The sequence below is a fragment of the Oreochromis aureus genome, linkage group 3, assembly GCF_013358895.1.
Source record: "Oreochromis aureus strain Israel breed Guangdong linkage group 3, ZZ_aureus, whole genome shotgun sequence".
In the NCBI taxonomy this organism is placed as follows: Eukaryota; Metazoa; Chordata; class Actinopteri; order Cichliformes; family Cichlidae; genus Oreochromis; species Oreochromis aureus.
The window spans coordinates 83,773,972-83,790,064 of record NC_052944.1 but is presented as its reverse complement, the minus strand read 5'-3'; the positions used below and the strand labels follow the sequence as shown (position 1 = coordinate 83,790,064).

The window sequence follows — 16,093 nt, the reverse complement described above, 5'->3', positions numbered from 1 at the left end:
ACTTTGTAGAAAGCAGCTGGTCTGAGTGATGTGATCAGAGTGCAGTAGATAATGTCTGACAGCAGTTTGAAGAGGAAATGGATTCTGTTCTGTTCTTCACTCATCACCTACCTGACAGCTGACACCTCACACCTGTTTCTCACCTGCAGGTCAGACAGGAGGACAAGAGAAGGATGAAGACAACAAAGATGGAGGAAAGGAAGACAGGTGGACTGCTGGACTGATAGTTGGTCTGTCAGTTCTTGTTGCTGCTGTTGTTGGTTTCCTGATCTACAGAAGATGTAAACTGAATCCTGCTGATCCACATGTAGCAGAGCGTCTTCAGCATGATTGTGAGTCAGATGAACAAACACAAAGATAAATAAATGATGGTGAACATCCAGCAGACGGCTGTAGAAAGCTGGATGTTCAGAGTCTGATGTTATTTCTCTGATGATCATCATGTTCAGACTCAGACCAACAGTGTGTGTCTGTGCTGTCTGTCAGTGACTCTGAACTACAGTTTCTTCATCTTCAGGCTGTTCATGAGATTTACTGACACAAAGTCAAACTGTGTTACAAACACACATGAATTTCTGAGCTCTGGGCCCTGTTTCAGAAAGCCGGTTTAGTGCAAACTCTGAGTAAGTATACCCTGAGTTAACGAAAACTCTGGGTTTTCGGTTTCACAAAGCGAGTTTAGATTAATGCTGGGTGAGTTACTATGACGACACACTCCGTGAAGCTAACCTGCCCCCTAGCAGGTTTACTTCAACTAACCCTGAACTTCTCCGCCTCTTTGTCGGAAACCTGACTGTAGGAAGTGTCAGACATGGTGCCCCTTCCTTGAAGAGCCAGTAGATGTTGAAGCCCAAATTCTCCGCAGAGCTCTCCGCCGGGAGAGAGTGATTAGAGCGCGTTTGGACATTTTATCATGTCCTGATGATTTTCTGTGTGAACGTTACTGTTTTTCAGCACAATCGATAATTTATTTGAATAACATTCTCGGGCCTTATATTGCTCATGTGACACATCGCGGACATTCTCTCGGTTCTGTACATATTATTTGTATTGCACTTCGTTTTTTTGCAAACGGGAGCTTTCTGTATAATATTGGTGACGCTGAGCACGTTTCCAAGGCTACCGTCTGTCGGGCAGTCAGGAATGTTACAGTTGCACTGAAACGTCTCCTGTACTCGTTTGTGGTGTTCCCCGGTCATAGACCCACAAGATTTATCAAAGAGGATTCCACAAAATTGTAGGTATCAGGATGAACAAAACTTAATTCATGATGTGGTGATACTTGAACTACTACTTAGATTTTACATTTATTTTCAGGGTTCCCAGGCGTGATTGGCTGTATAGATGGCACTCACATTCCATTCTGCTGCTTGAAGTGTTCCATTTCCAAAAAGCATTTTTTTATTTTCTTGATCAAATAGGTCTTGTACAGCTGCTTTACAGGAGCTATTGAAACACAGAAAATAGCATTGACATTCATAGTACATGCCTACTTAGGTTGGTTGTAAATCAGTGCTGAACATCTTACTGAGGAAAGGTTTGTTGGAGAAGTGGCTGGACCCTCTTCCTCTACATTTTTATATTTCATTTTTACTTGCTGCCAGGAACGTTTGGGGCCTGTTGGGTTGCACATGCGCTCACATCACATCACAAAATAAAATGTATAAAATAAAAATAAAATGAAATATAATAAAATAACGTGTTAAATGGGTGGAAATCCTAGATCAATTTTTAAATTAACACTCACGCATTGACTCTGTCGGCTATGTATTGCCATGCATGCTCCCTTTCTTTTGCAGCTGAGGCTGTGTTACTTTTTTTCATAAAATTTGCATGTTATCGGCATATGCTGCCATCAGAATTTCGGCCTCAAGCGCTGTAAAATACATTGGTCGCGCCTTCTTTCCCTCCGTCTCCATGGTGACTCGCTTAATCTGTGCTCCACTAATCAGGGCTTTATGCGCGTGCTTAACTTGGGGTTAAAGCAACTCCGCGTTGATTGAACTAATTGTTATCAGCCTTTCTGAAACCGAATATTCCGAGTTGGACAGTTCGGGGTTACTCAACCCTGAGTATCATTTTTAACTCTGAGTTTTCTAAACCGGCTTTCTGAAACAGGGCCCTGATCTCAGAGTCAGTGAGTGTTTTTGTGTTGGAGCTTCAGCTGTTTGTAAGAACTTGTTCTGTGAGAGATGAACAACACAGACCTGAGATCAGCTGTTACAAACACTGAATGAAGTGACAACACAAATGCTGTGTGATGATCTGAGTGTAGATGAAGGTCTGTGGATTATAGACGATCAATAATCTGCCTGATTGTGTTCAGGATCATTGATCAGTTACAAATGAATGAGCTGTGACTCAGTTTGGATGTAGAAATGTTGTCTCAGTCAAACTGAGCTCTTTCATGTTTCTATGAACTTTGTGTGTGTTGAATGCAGCAGGAAGAAAAACAAAGTGTGTGTAACAACCCTCTCTGTAACTGATGCTGCTTATTTTACACTCAGCAGGTTTCATCATCTTTTCATTAAATACAGCTGAGAGTGTTTTACAGTCACAGTGTTATGATTGTTATGAAGCTACAGATTTATGGAGCTGCACACTCAGAGATTTCTGTCTGATCCTGATACTCTGAAACTTTTATTGAACTTTTGTTACAGAACAAATATAAATAATGTTCAGCTTCATGTTTACATGTGTTCTGCATACGTTACCATGGTGATTTAACCAGGTTTGTGAGAGAGACGACTCTGACTGTTTGCCCGACACAGCTCACTAACTCATCACTCTGGCTTCATATTTAAATTCTTCTGCACTTCACAGTCAAACCTACCAAACATCAACATGTTAAATCTCCATGGTAGCTGCACATTATTTACATTTGTTCTGTAAGAAAAGTTCGATAAAAAGTTTTAGTTTTCACAAACTATGAACTGGAAATGCTGAGTGTGTCTGAAATAACAAGAACACACACACTCTTGAATAAATAACATCTTGTAGTTTCTGACACTTTGCATGTTTAGCATGAGGCTAAAATTCCCCCTCAGTGGGTCACTGGTGACCTGCTGGATGTTCAGAGGTTCATTAAATCCAACATGACTAAAAACTCAAATGTCAAAGGAAATAAACAAAATATTTAAAGTCAATCATTCTGATCATAATTGTACTTTGACCTTTAACCTCTCTGCTCTGTGTTGTTTCCTCTTTCAGGTCAAAAAAACATCACAGCTGAGTCTGGACAGAAGAACATCACTCTTCTATGCCGAGCTCCAAACAACGGATACCCTCAGATGACTGTAGAGTGGAGCAGACTTGACCTGGGGGATCGATATGTGCTTTTGTATCGGGACAGTCACTTTAATTCACACAACCAGCATCCATCTTTTAAGAACCGGGTGGATCTGCGGGACAGACAGATGAAGGATGGAGACGTGTCTTTGATTCTGAAGGATGTGACGATTAATGATAATGGAACATACGAGTGTCGTGTGTTCATGAATGAAACAGGGTCATGGAAGAACATCAGCTTCGTATACAAGGTTGTTCCTCCAGGTGAGTGAGTAGAGTTGAGTGTGTGTGTGATCAGAGGTGAAGCTGCTTCCTGGTTGTTGATGTTTGTTTCTAAAGATGTTGTTGATGAGACTTTGTAGAAAGCAGCTGGTCTGAGTGATGTGATCAGAGTGCAGTAGATAATGTCTGACAGCAGTTTGAAGAGGAAATGGATTCTGTTCTGTTCTTCACTCATCACCTACCTGACAGCTGACACCTCACACCTGTTTCTCACCTGCAGGTCAGACAGGAGGACAAGAGAAGGATGAAGACAAAGAGAAGAAGGAGGATGGATCTGTTGGACTGATTGCTGGTCTGATAGTTTCTTCTGTTCTTCTTGTTGCTGCTGTTGTTGGATTTTTGATCTACAGAAAATATAAACAACAGCAGAGTGAGGAAACAAGCCAGCCTCCTGTTGAGCTGCAGCAGGCTGAAATGTCTCAGAGTTCTTCCAACTTTGATTCTGCTGCTGCTGTTCAGAGTTCTGGGTGTTGTCAGTGTTTAAAATCCTGCAGAAACAGATGAACTGAGCACAGACAGCAGGCCCACAGTACTGTAGGTTTATTTCATTTTAATCTTTAATGGCTGCTTCTGTTTCTGCTGACAGCTCATCTCAGTGGACGACTTTCATCTTTAAAACAAGTCTTTATATTTCAGCTCTGTAGTTCACTGGAACATCCAGAGGGCTGTGACTACAAATCAGCTTCAACACAGTCAGACTTTCTTTGTGTTAGCTGGCTCAACTAAACCTGAAACTGCAGTCAGAGACAGCAGGTATCACCATGGTGATTATCAACTTCCTCTGTTACCCTGGCTCTCTGCTTCAGGCTCTGAGCACGCTCAGATGAAAAGGAGCGTTTCATGTGTCATGTGACTTTTCCTCTACACAAAATGATCCCTGTGAGCGCCACTCAGTCCAATCAGAGGCATTACTCATTGATAACTTCACTAATGTCTCCACTAAATGAATACAGGTACATTGTGACAATGAGATGTGCAGTTTAGCTTCATTCAGTGTTTTCAGTAAGTTACAGTTTAACAAGCTGCACATATAAAACATTTCATCCAGCAGAGAATCTGCATCACAGTGAAAACGTGGCTCTAACAGCTGATTTAAAAACAAAACTCTGAACATGACCTGCTCCTGACCAGGTGATGTTTCACCATCAGTTACCATGGTGATTTAGCCTCTTTCTGACACAGAAAGCTCTGACTTTGAGTGTGACACAGCTCACTGAGACATTACTCTGGTTTTGTTGTGCTCTGAGGTTCAGTTTTTCAAAATTAGAAAATCTCAAAGTAAAACGCTTTAAAACTCTACAGCTGCTGTCAGCAAAAATAACTTTTAACTCTTCAAACAAATGAAATCAACACTTGAACATTTTTCACTTTGATGGTTTTGTTTCCACTGACTGTAGTTACATCATTTTGAGCTCAGATTACACATTTATGAAATATGTTCACAACTTAATCTGATGTGTGATTTCAGTTTCTCCTTGTCTTTGTGATGTGTGGTTTGTTTACCCTCAGTATCCATGAGCAGTGTCACAGACCTGGGATCAGTGTTTTTGTTTATAAGATCAAATATGACCTCATCATGTGAGTTTAAGCTTTGGACCACAAAACTTCAACAACACTAATCCTCAATCAGCTGTTTCACTAAAATTACATCCAAGTACAAACTGATCCCATCGTTCATGCATCAATTTGTAGCTGACAGATGGTTGCCTAGGTAACCCTCTAATGTATTTACTGCTGGTACATTCATCACTCAGCAGTACGATTTAATCTGATTGGTTGTCACTTCAATAGTTCTCAAGTAAAGAAAAGTTTACCTCAGTACTCGCTCACTTCAAATCACTGATCAGTTATTTCCTCGTCTGAGTTTCGTTGACCTTTCGTGACCTCTGACTGCTGCTGGTCTCTTTGTGTGAACACTTTTCACTGAAACTGGAAATCTGAGTTTCTGTGAAGTCTGACTCAGGATCCAGTGATCAGGGACGACTGAATGGTTCAATTCAATTCAGTTTTTAATCACAACAACAGTCGCTTCAAGGCCCTTTATGCTATCATTATTATTATTATTATTATTATTATTATTATTATTATTATTATTATTATTATATTTATATTGAAAAGTAAATAATGTGCAATAATACATAATGTACTCAGAGTCAGAGTTTTTTAGTTTGTTCATTAATAACAGTTTTAAGCATGTTGAGTGTTTTTCTTTATTCAAGCATTTTTAATGATGTGATTGGTGATTAAAATGTGTAGCTGCTTGTTTTGTATGTTTGGCCTTGTATGTGTGTTTATGCTCTGATTGTATTTTCCTGCTGCTCACACACAGGATTAAAAAAGCCTGAAAACTCAGTGTTCACAGAGTCTGAGCTCCAAAGGTCAGTGTGAAAAGTGTCTCTGTATTTGAACAATAAACTACTGGATAAGTCTGATGCTGATATCATCCTCTGTTATTTCATGAATGAGTCTCAGTCGCTCTGACTTTGGTTTAAATTATTCATTTTTTAAATTTGTGTCATTAGCAGAGAAACTAAATCATGTAAAGTTTATCATCATGTCACATGTCATCACAGATTGAAAAGATTTAATATCTGTGTGTTTGTTATTAACACTGAGTATTTATTGTTGTTTTTAATCATAAACTGAGGTTTGAAACATTTCTGGATTTATTGAAATGTGTCTGTGAGAGAGATGTAAACTTGATAATGTGGAATAAATGTTTGATAATATTGATAAATTTTGACAATAATGAATGAAATCTTGGAATCTATGATCCATGCTGGATTCTTGTCATTAAATCTTTATTAATTGTCTAACATCCTCTTATATTGTGCTTTAAAAGCTGTGACTATAGAATTAATCACTCTCACACATAGTTTAAGCAGTTTAACATGTGTACCTAATAAACTGGCAGGTGAGTGTAGCTCCCTGTAGTTGAATTGGGTTCATGAGGTTCAGGTTCACTTTGATTAAGTTAAAAACAAAAGATTTTGACGCCTAAAAATAACAAATTAATAATAGCAATACAAAATAATAATAAAATCAGTAGTAGACTTTACAGTTTCTAAAGTCTCAACTAACTTAAATGTGTGTGGAGGTCTATTGAAGTTTGCTGAATTATCACATGCAATGGTCCAGTTTGACCTCATGGAGGCAGTGCTGTTATCAGTCATCAGGCAGGAAACAGGACATCTGTTCAGGCAGGATATTGTCTGATGACCTGGCTGTTTTGAAGAATTACTGTGAGCTGGTTTTGCAATGAAAGAAAGAACGTGTACTTTAGTGATCCCCGTGGGGAAATTTCTCTCTGCATTTAACCCATTCACTCAGTGAAGCAGTGGGCAGCCATTGGGCGCCCGGGAAGCAGCGTGTAGGGACAGTACCTTGCTCAGGGGTACCTCAGGGTGGCTATTCAGGGGAACTGAACCCCCAGCTTTGCGATCATGGGGCGACCACTCAACCTACTGAGCTATCCCTTTTAAAGCAAATCCGCATTAAACCTCAAACCATTTTTTTCTGAGTATTTTCAGAGTGATTTCTGATGACAACAGCTGAGTGACATTTCACTCCGATGTTACAAAGAGTCTCTGAGAAACCTGTTTCTGACTGAAACTCTTCATTCCTTTGCAGATGATCTGTTAGCTGTTTCACAACTACATTTTCAAGAATTTTTGAGATGAAAGAAAATATAATTTTTATATGGAGGGTCTTGAGTGCCAAAATGAATTCCTTAAATAAATTTCATTAAAAAATAATTAATAAATAATTAAATTTGTAATCAAATGATGCTCGTCTGCATTGTTGTTGGACCACATCTGTCCCAATGAACTCTCAGCAATGCTGTCACAGCTAGAACGTCACAAACAGCAGAGACGTGTCTGATATCTGGTTTTAGTACAATCACAAGTTAAGAGATTGAGTTTGTTAACATGAGAAACATAAAGAGACAATTTAAAGTGTTTCTGCAGGTAAAACCACAGCAGCTTCCTTTAGACTGGAGTTAGTGTGAAGCTGATGAGCTTCTCACTGCAGTGTGTTCTGGTTTGGTTAATAATCATGTTCATGCTGTGAGAACATGTTTGCTTTGAGCTCTGTGGTGAAGAGTGTCAGTGTGCACTGGAAGAAGATGCAGCTTTGTGGTCGTCCACCTGCCTTTTTCTCAGAAACTAAACCCAGTTCTTTGTGGTCACTCTTGAGTTTCACAGCAGACGTGTTAGGATGGAAAAAACTGTGAAAAGCTGCATAATAATATCACAGTACTGTTGCAGTTGTACCTGCAGTTATTTTAACGTGTTTTATTGTACAGAGACTGATTCAGCTGTGGTCTACTCAGCAGTGAGAACTGAAGACGTCAGTTATGGACAAACAACCATCAGAACAAGGAGGCCCAGGTACAGCTGCTCTTTATCTGTGACTGAGACAAGCTAGCTGCTCACCCTGCTGTGTCAGAAAAATGAAGACCACATCCTTCGGAGGACCCGGCCTTCGCAGTCTACATAGCTAACACTGCCAGTGTCATTTGATTTCATTCATAATGTGATCATCAGCAGAATTCACACAGTGATATTTATTAAATCACAAACTGACCAAAACTGTAAGTGAAATGTTTCAGTGTGTCTCTGTAATCACACACAATTACATGTGTTTGCAGAGATTTAATGAAGTGTGTGTGTGACATGTAAATGGTTCAGCGTCCAGCCTGCCTGGGAGGAGCTCATTGGGCTCTCGCTTTTGGCCCACACACCTGAGCTGATTGGTTCCCATTTTCCCTAGCCGCTATTTAAGGTTGTGGCTCAGAGGAGCTCATTGCTGGAACATTGAATGTCCTGAGTTTGTCCAAGTTTGCCGCCTGTGATTGTTGGCGTAGTATTAATACGCGCTTCTTTATATAAATTCCCTGGACCTGTTTGTGTTTCCTACCCTGGATCCCTGAGTGCAGCTGTGTGGATTCAGTCCAGCGTGACAGACACAGTCTTACCAGGGTGAATGGGATGCCAGATGAGGACAGGTCAAACAAAACAAAACAAAGCAAAAAAATCACCAATGCATACATGCAGCTCACCTTCACACACTCTGACACTATAGTGCAGCTAGACCCCAGTCACCTCCACTTTTGGCCTTCTGCGTCTGACTAAAAGAAACAAAAGTTATAATGTATTCCAACAAAACCCTGAATATACCCTCTGCCCAACTGCAGAAACACGCTGGCGATCTGCAGCTAGAACATAAACAAAGGTCTACAAATACAAAACATTCAGAAACCAAATATACAAACAAAACATAAACCTTTAATGTAGAGCAGATGGCGTCACAGTGTCACGCTAAATCGCCACATCCGACTGCTCTAATTAGATGATTTGATCAATTAACATGCACAACAACAGGCTCCCGTATCTGGCATGTACGGCTCAACTGTTTTTGAAAATGTCCCCTTCTAATAAGATGGCAAAAGGCAAGAAACAAAAAAGAAATCCAAAAGGAAAGGCAAAGCAGTAGCACTTCTGTAAACGTAGCCTGGAGAAGCAGTAGAGGCTGTAAGGCTATCGGCTGCCCACTGAGGCCCACAATTCCTGCAATGCATCATACATATTTGCAGCAAAAGACAATAAAAGGCTGAGATCGTGACGAATGAGTTACGCACCAATCAAAGGACATTGCTTAATTTATTAACAAAGTGACCCATAGCAAACTCCTTCAACTACAAACACACTTGTTTACCAACGAGTAAAATAATAAACATATGGCACAAAATAAACACTTACCAGCAGCGATGGAGGCTTCAGGGAAATAATCAGCAGGTGATCTCTGTAACATGATAACACCAATCAACCAAAGTGTAGCCAATTCAGCCGAGGCAACAAGTATGCAACTCCTACCTGAAGTAGAACAGGCATCTCGGAAAACGTTGGAGCAAATATGTGATGTCTTGATAAATCGAGTAGATATTTGAAGTTTAAACAGCACCATTCTCACCTGAAAATATCTTAAAAGTTTATTTTGCGATTCAGAAAGAGTAATATTTTAAATCTGCGTCACTCTGAAACTGCCTTGTTCAAGTTTTCGATGAAATGCATTCTGGGATATTTGCCTGGGTTAGCCTACAGTAGCTAGCGAACTGATTGGAGACCAAAACAGCCAATCAGAATTTTTGCATCCAAGTCTGTGATTGGTTGGTTTTGTGGCACACTTATAACGGTGTACAGAGAGTTGAGCGCGCGAAGCAGAGATGTTGTGAGAGCAAACAACACACTGACAGCAGGGGGATGTTCTTCGTACCTCGCTTACTACATCCAAGATCAAATGACACATCCAAGATCAAATCATCGCGCTAACCGTGAGCTCGCTAATTCGGTTCTCCGAACGCACCTGTTGTTGACGATTAGTACAGCTGGATGAAGTAATCTGAGATCACTGGGTGACTTAAAAGGGGCTACGCATCGATAGTAGAAACATTGATCGGCAACCCTGTGATTGGTCGGCGAAGATGTGGAAGGAGCGCACTCAGTGTATTACGGCAGCAGAGCAAGAACTCTTGATTTTGGGATATCAGAAGTTTCAGAGTTTAATTAAAACGCAGGGGAACACTGCAAAGGCTGCAAAAGCAAGGAGAGAGGGCTGGCAGAAAGTTGCTGACAAATTACACTCGTAAGTGATCCATGATATTACATTATATCATGTGATATTATATTATACCACATTATATTATATTACACCATATCCTCTTCCACATTAGAGCCACAACAGGACCCACTAGAACATGGGAACAAGTAAAAGTGAAATATAGGAATATTCTACAGAATGGTAATATTTATCACTTATATTGCTTTTAGTCTATGACAAGAGACCCTGGAATAATCTGTTTGTTTATAACAGCAACCAAGAAAAGGGCAGAGCAAATAAAGACAGGTGGTGGTCCTGCACCCCTCGTCACACCCCCTTTTGTACTGTGACATTTATTGACATTGTGGGTTTTTATGTGTGTAGTTTGAATAACACTCCATCACTTTTACCTGTTCCCATGCAAGGGGTGACTGAAGCATGCACAGTAAGTCGGGAGTAAGTATATACAGTACAGTAAGTATATATACAGTGTTGGGGAGTAACGGAATACATGTACCGCCGTTACGTATTCAGAATACAAAATATGAGTAACTGTATTCCGTTACAGTTACCGTTTAAAAAGGTGGTATTCAGAATACAGTTACTTTGTTGAAATAAATGGAATACACGGCGGTACTTTCCTGTTTCATATTATCGCGGGTCAGGACTGTTTGGGTTTGTTTGACAGCTACGTTCTGTTGTTCCAGGCGGCAGCGTTACGGTTGCCATGGTTACAGGGTGACGCTCTCTCTCTGCGTGTTTCCTGGGTGAGAGAGCGCTTTTTGTTGTTGTTGTTGTGCTAAGCTAAAGGCAGAATGCTACAGGCATAGCTCTAAAGCATGTAGCCTCATGGGCAGTGTAGTCCGTGCTGCAGGGAGAATGGACTACCATACCCGTTATGTGTCTGTGAGCGAGGGAGGGAGAGAAAGGAAAAGTCCGAGCTGTCACGGAGCAAAACGGGAGCTGGAAGCATGTAAATATAATAATAACCACAGCAGCCAAGAAGAGTGCCTGAGGAGCCCATTTGTAAGTAAGCTATTAAGACTCAACTGTACACTGTGTTCGTGTTTTCCTCCGGAAAAAATAAGTTCCGTTGGAGAAGCCTTTCAACGCCTCTCTCTGTCTCCGCAAGCAAAGTTGACCCAGACAACAAAGTAAAGCTAGTTTTCGGCTACCAGCCCGACACGAACCCGACGTATTAGCCAGAGGTCCCTTTACTACGTTTGGAGCCGCGGACCTTCAGTAACAGTAATAAATCACAGCAATAGGACATTCATGTAGTTGTAAACAGCATGATAATATATTAAGTATTCCAAAGTATTCAGAATACGTTACTCTCATTGAGTAACGTAACGGAATACGTTACAGAATACATTTTGGGGCATGTATTCAGTATTCTGTAGTGGAATACATTTTAAAAGTAACCTTCCCAACACTGTATATATATATATATATATATATATATATTTGGAGAGAGAGAGAGAGAGAGAGAGAAAGTAAATAATAACCTCACGGGAGAATCGATATCTCTCTATGAGCACACCGTCGCGCCGAGCTAAAGGATCCCGTCTATCCCGCAATATACGCTAAATTCTGTAAACTCTCCTTATCAATCTTGCACCTTCCTTGCTCGCGTACAAACGGACAGGACATGGCTGCGACAGACTTCCCAAATCCACCTTCGCTTTTTTAGCCGTGGTCTCTCATCTTGATTGCACGTAGTAATTTACTATTACTACTCTAAAATATGAATTACATCTGACATGATCTACTACATGTAATAGAATGATTAATAGTACATTTCCCTTTTTTTCGGAAATGACCTGTATGTATCTGTATGAAATCAATAAAAGAATCAAATACATTATCTTTAGTTACATTGATAATATTTATTTATGGTAAAACAGTGGCGAAATATCGCTCTTGCTTTCATATAACTGCAGCGGACATACCTGAGAGGCCGCGATCTAATCCTGTTTACATAAAGTAAACCTGCTCCCGAGCAGGCTTACTTTTACGGCTCTGTTGCTATGACAGCAAGCCCCAGATGAGCTTCGGAGAACCGAACGATCCAAGATCACGCCAAATCGTCAACATTCAAATCCGGCTAACTTGCTTAGCGAGGTACGAAGAACAGGCCCCGGGGGCCTGCGCTTGAGTCCTCCTCCAGACCGTAACAAAAAGTCTGATTCTGATTTGATTTATTTACTCAAACAGCATTTTTGGGTTTCTTGTCTCAGGCCAGCATCATTGTGCACTTAGGCCACTTTTCTTAGTGCAGTAATGAATTAGCAGTGCTCCTAAACTCTGTTTGTTTTGGTTTTTAGGGCTTCGTCACTCAAATGATCACCTCGTCATCAGGCTGCAGCATTTACACCCAGCTGATCATTTGAATGGAGTGTGCTGAATCAGGGACTGGGGTCATAGAGAGAATGTGTTAATAACACTGAGTGGTGGGATTTAAAACTATGGACACTATGTGCTGACATGACCTTTTATAAATTTACTGTCCAATCACAAACCTTTAATGGGAGGAAAGAATTTGATTGGACAGTGAGAGTCAAGTTCTCAGTAAGGACAGAGTGAGAAAGAGTGGACTAAAGACTCAGAATTAAACAACAGTTAGGTCATCGCTGGTCAGGTAAAAGTTATATGTTTATATCATTATATTGATTATTAGTCAAATCTCATTAGGCAATAAAACTACTGTGGTCAGAAAAGAATTTATTCATTAAAAAAATAGAATTTACAAATAAAAGAAAAAGGTTCCATTAAAAATGACGTGAAAGAAGAAATTGAAACAAAACGTTCATCACTTTGTTCAGAAGGATAAGAAAACAGCCTCTGAGTGCGACCTGCTTTGGTTCAGTCCATGATCTACTTGTTGAGCCTTTCTGAGAAATGATCCATGTGATTGATTAGTTATGCCTGCAGAGACCAGAAGGGGGAGCTCGGGTACAGATGCCTCATTATCAACGACATCATTATGTGAAGGATCTTCATGGATTTTTGAGTTTGAAATGTATGTTTATGCTCTTAAACTGAGGAAAAAAAACATGTGAAACTCTTCTGACTGATAATTAGAGACGTTCAGAAGTATGGAAGCAGAACAGTAACACTTGATTTTGTTATACATACAATTAAACTTAAAATAAATGGCATTAAAGATGAAAAACACAAACTAATAATTAAACATTGGCAATATTTTTTTTTTTTTTACATTTTCTGCTTTTCAGTTTACATTCTGTGTCGCTCTTTTGGTGTGTGGGAGGAGCTGAGAGGCGGGACACCTCACACCTGTTTCTCACCTGCAGGTCAGACAGGAGGACAAGAGAAGGATGAAGACAACAAAGATGGAGGAAAGGAAGACAAAGAGAAGGAGGATGGATCTGTTGGACTGAAAGTTGCTCTGTCAGTTCTTGTTGTGCTTCTTATTCTTGTTGCTGTTGTTGGTTTTTTGATCTACAGAAGATGTAAACTGAATCCTGCTGATCCACATGAAGCAGAGCATCTTCAGCCTGATTGTGAGTCAGATGAATAAACACAAAGATAAATAAATGATGGTGAACATCCAGCAGACGGCTGTAGAAAGCTGGATGTTCAGAGTCTGATGTTATTTCTCTGATGATCATCATGTTCAGACTCAGACCAACAGTGTGTGTCTGTGCTGTCTGTCAGTGACTCTGAACTACAGTTTCTTCATCTTCAGGCTGTTCATGAGATTTACTGACACAAAGTCAAACTGTGTTACAAACACACATGAATTTCTGAGCTCTGATCTCAGAGTCAGTGAGTGTTTTTGTGTTGGAGCTTCAGCTGTTTGTAAGAACTTGTTCTGTGAGAGATGAACAACACAGACCTGAGATCAGCTGTTACACACACTGAATGAAGTGACAACACAAACGCTGTGTGATGATCTGAGTGTAGATGAAGGTCTGTGGATTATAGACGATCAATAATCTGCCTGATTGTGTTCAGGATCATTGATCAGTTACAAATGAATGAGCTGTGACTCAGTTTGATGTAGAAATGTTGTCTCAGTCAAACTGAGCTCTTTCATGTTTCTATGAACTTTGTGTGTGTTGAATGCAGCAGGAAGAAAAACAAAGTGTGTGTAACAACCCTCTCTGTAACTGATGCTGCTTATTTTACACTCAGCAGGTTTCATCATCTTTTCATTAAATACAGCTGAGAGTGTTTTACAGTCACAGTGTTATGATTGTTATGAAGCTACAGATTTATGGAGCTGCACACTCAGAGATTTCTGTCTGATCCTGATACTCTGAAACTTTTATTGAACTTTTGTTACAGAACAAATATAAATAATGTTCAGCTTCATGTTTACATGTGTTCTGCATACGTTACCATGGTGATTTAACCAGGTTTGTGAGAGAGACGACTCTGACTGTTTGCCCGACACAGCTCACTAACTCATCACTCTGGCTTCATATTTAAATTCTTCTGCACTTCACAGTCAAACCTACCAAACATCAACATGTTAAATCTCCATGGTAGCTGCACATTATTTACATTTGTTCTGTAAGAAAAGTTCGATAAAAAGTTTTAGTTTTCACAAACTATGAACTGGAAATGCTGAGTGTGTCTGAAATAACAAGAACACACACACTCTTGAATAAATAACATCTTGTAGTTTCTGACACTTTGCATGTTTAGCATGAGGCTAAAATTCCCCCTCAGTGGGTCACTGGTGACCTGCTGGATGTTCAGAGGTTCATTAAATCCAACATGACTAAAAACTCAAATGTCAAAGGAAATAAACAAAATATTTAAAGTCAATCATTCTGATCATTATTGTACTTTGACCTTTAACCTCTCTGCTCTGTGTTGTTTCCTCTTTCAGACCAGAAAAACATCACAGCTGAGTCTGGACAGGACGTCACTCTGACATGTCGAGCTCCAAACACCAACATCAAATCTGTACATTGGAGCAGAGCTGACCGGACAGATAAATATGTGCTTTTGTACCATGATGGTCACTTTGTTACAGACGACCAGCATCCATCTTTTAAGAACCGGGTGGATCTGCAGGACAGACAGATGAAGGATGGAGACGTGTCTTTGATTCTGAAGGATGTGACAAGTAAAGACACTGGAACATATGTGTGTGCTGTCTACATGGAAGAAACACGCTCATGGAATAACAGCATCATCGACCTTCATGTTGATCGTCCAGGTGAGTGAGTAGAGTTGAGTGTGTGTGATCAGAGGTGAAGCTGCTTCCTGGTTGTTGATGTGTGTTTGTTGTATGGATGAGCTGGTGGATGTCAGAGGTAGACAGATGTTTCTCCAGCTGTTGTCTTTGTGGCTGGTAGTCTAGAGTTGTAGAGCAGCATTGTTTGGGTAAGGTTAGAGCAGAAACATTTATTAATCTTCTTGTTGCATTCTCAATCATCAAGGTAAATTAATTTCCAAAGATTTATTCTGTTATCTGTACATTTGAGCGGAGTCAAGGAGGTCATTTACATTAAAAGGGACCATCTCTGAATTGAGGAGGGGGCCTAAGGGTACATCTTTTCACTATCTTACAATGATGTGATTGAGGCCATTCCCAAACTCTCTGTGAATGGTACTCATGGCCATTGATCAGTGATTGTTGATTAATGGTCATGAGAATTTGCCTGATTATGATTAAGGAACTGACCTCACAGCCCATTGTTCCTTCAGTGGGCTGGTTTCAGTCATTATGCAAATGTACTGTTTATAAGGTTGGGGAAACGTTACGTCCAGATGAACAGATTCAACTTTTGGAGACATTTATGAATCAGTCTCTTCTTCTCTTGCTCTCTAACTCGTCTGTAAACATGTGTGGGGAAACTCAATGTTAAAGCCTACAGCTGGAGGGGGAGGGGAGGGGTGAAGCTGGTGGTTGTGAGTCTGTGAAAGTGAATCCTGCCGGTGCCAT

General features: G+C 40.2%; 1 protein-coding gene and 1 long non-coding RNA gene across 2 annotated transcripts in view; one reads left to right on the top strand and one right to left on the bottom strand.

Moving 5' to 3' along the window:
• The window catches only part of LOC116335110 (neural cell adhesion molecule 2-like), a 660,945-nt gene that overhangs the window by 633,031 nt on the left and 11,821 nt on the right, over positions 1-16,093 (top strand). The window contains exons 5-7 of the mRNA XM_039608715.1: positions 150-332; positions 3,211-3,552; positions 15,032-15,364. Of these exons, the coding sequence (XP_039464649.1) occupies positions 150-332; positions 3,211-3,552; positions 15,032-15,364 (858 nt within the window). The remainder of the gene's footprint in view (positions 1-149; positions 333-3,210; positions 3,553-15,031; positions 15,365-16,093) is intronic.
• On the bottom strand, positions 2,129-9,627 carry LOC120438352. Its single transcript, XR_005611828.1, has 5 exons — positions 9,447-9,627; positions 9,333-9,375; positions 8,633-8,701; positions 3,785-3,914; positions 2,129-3,401 (listed from the first exon to the last, which is right to left on the bottom strand). It is a non-coding gene; the product is annotated as an uncharacterized LOC120438352 (long non-coding RNA).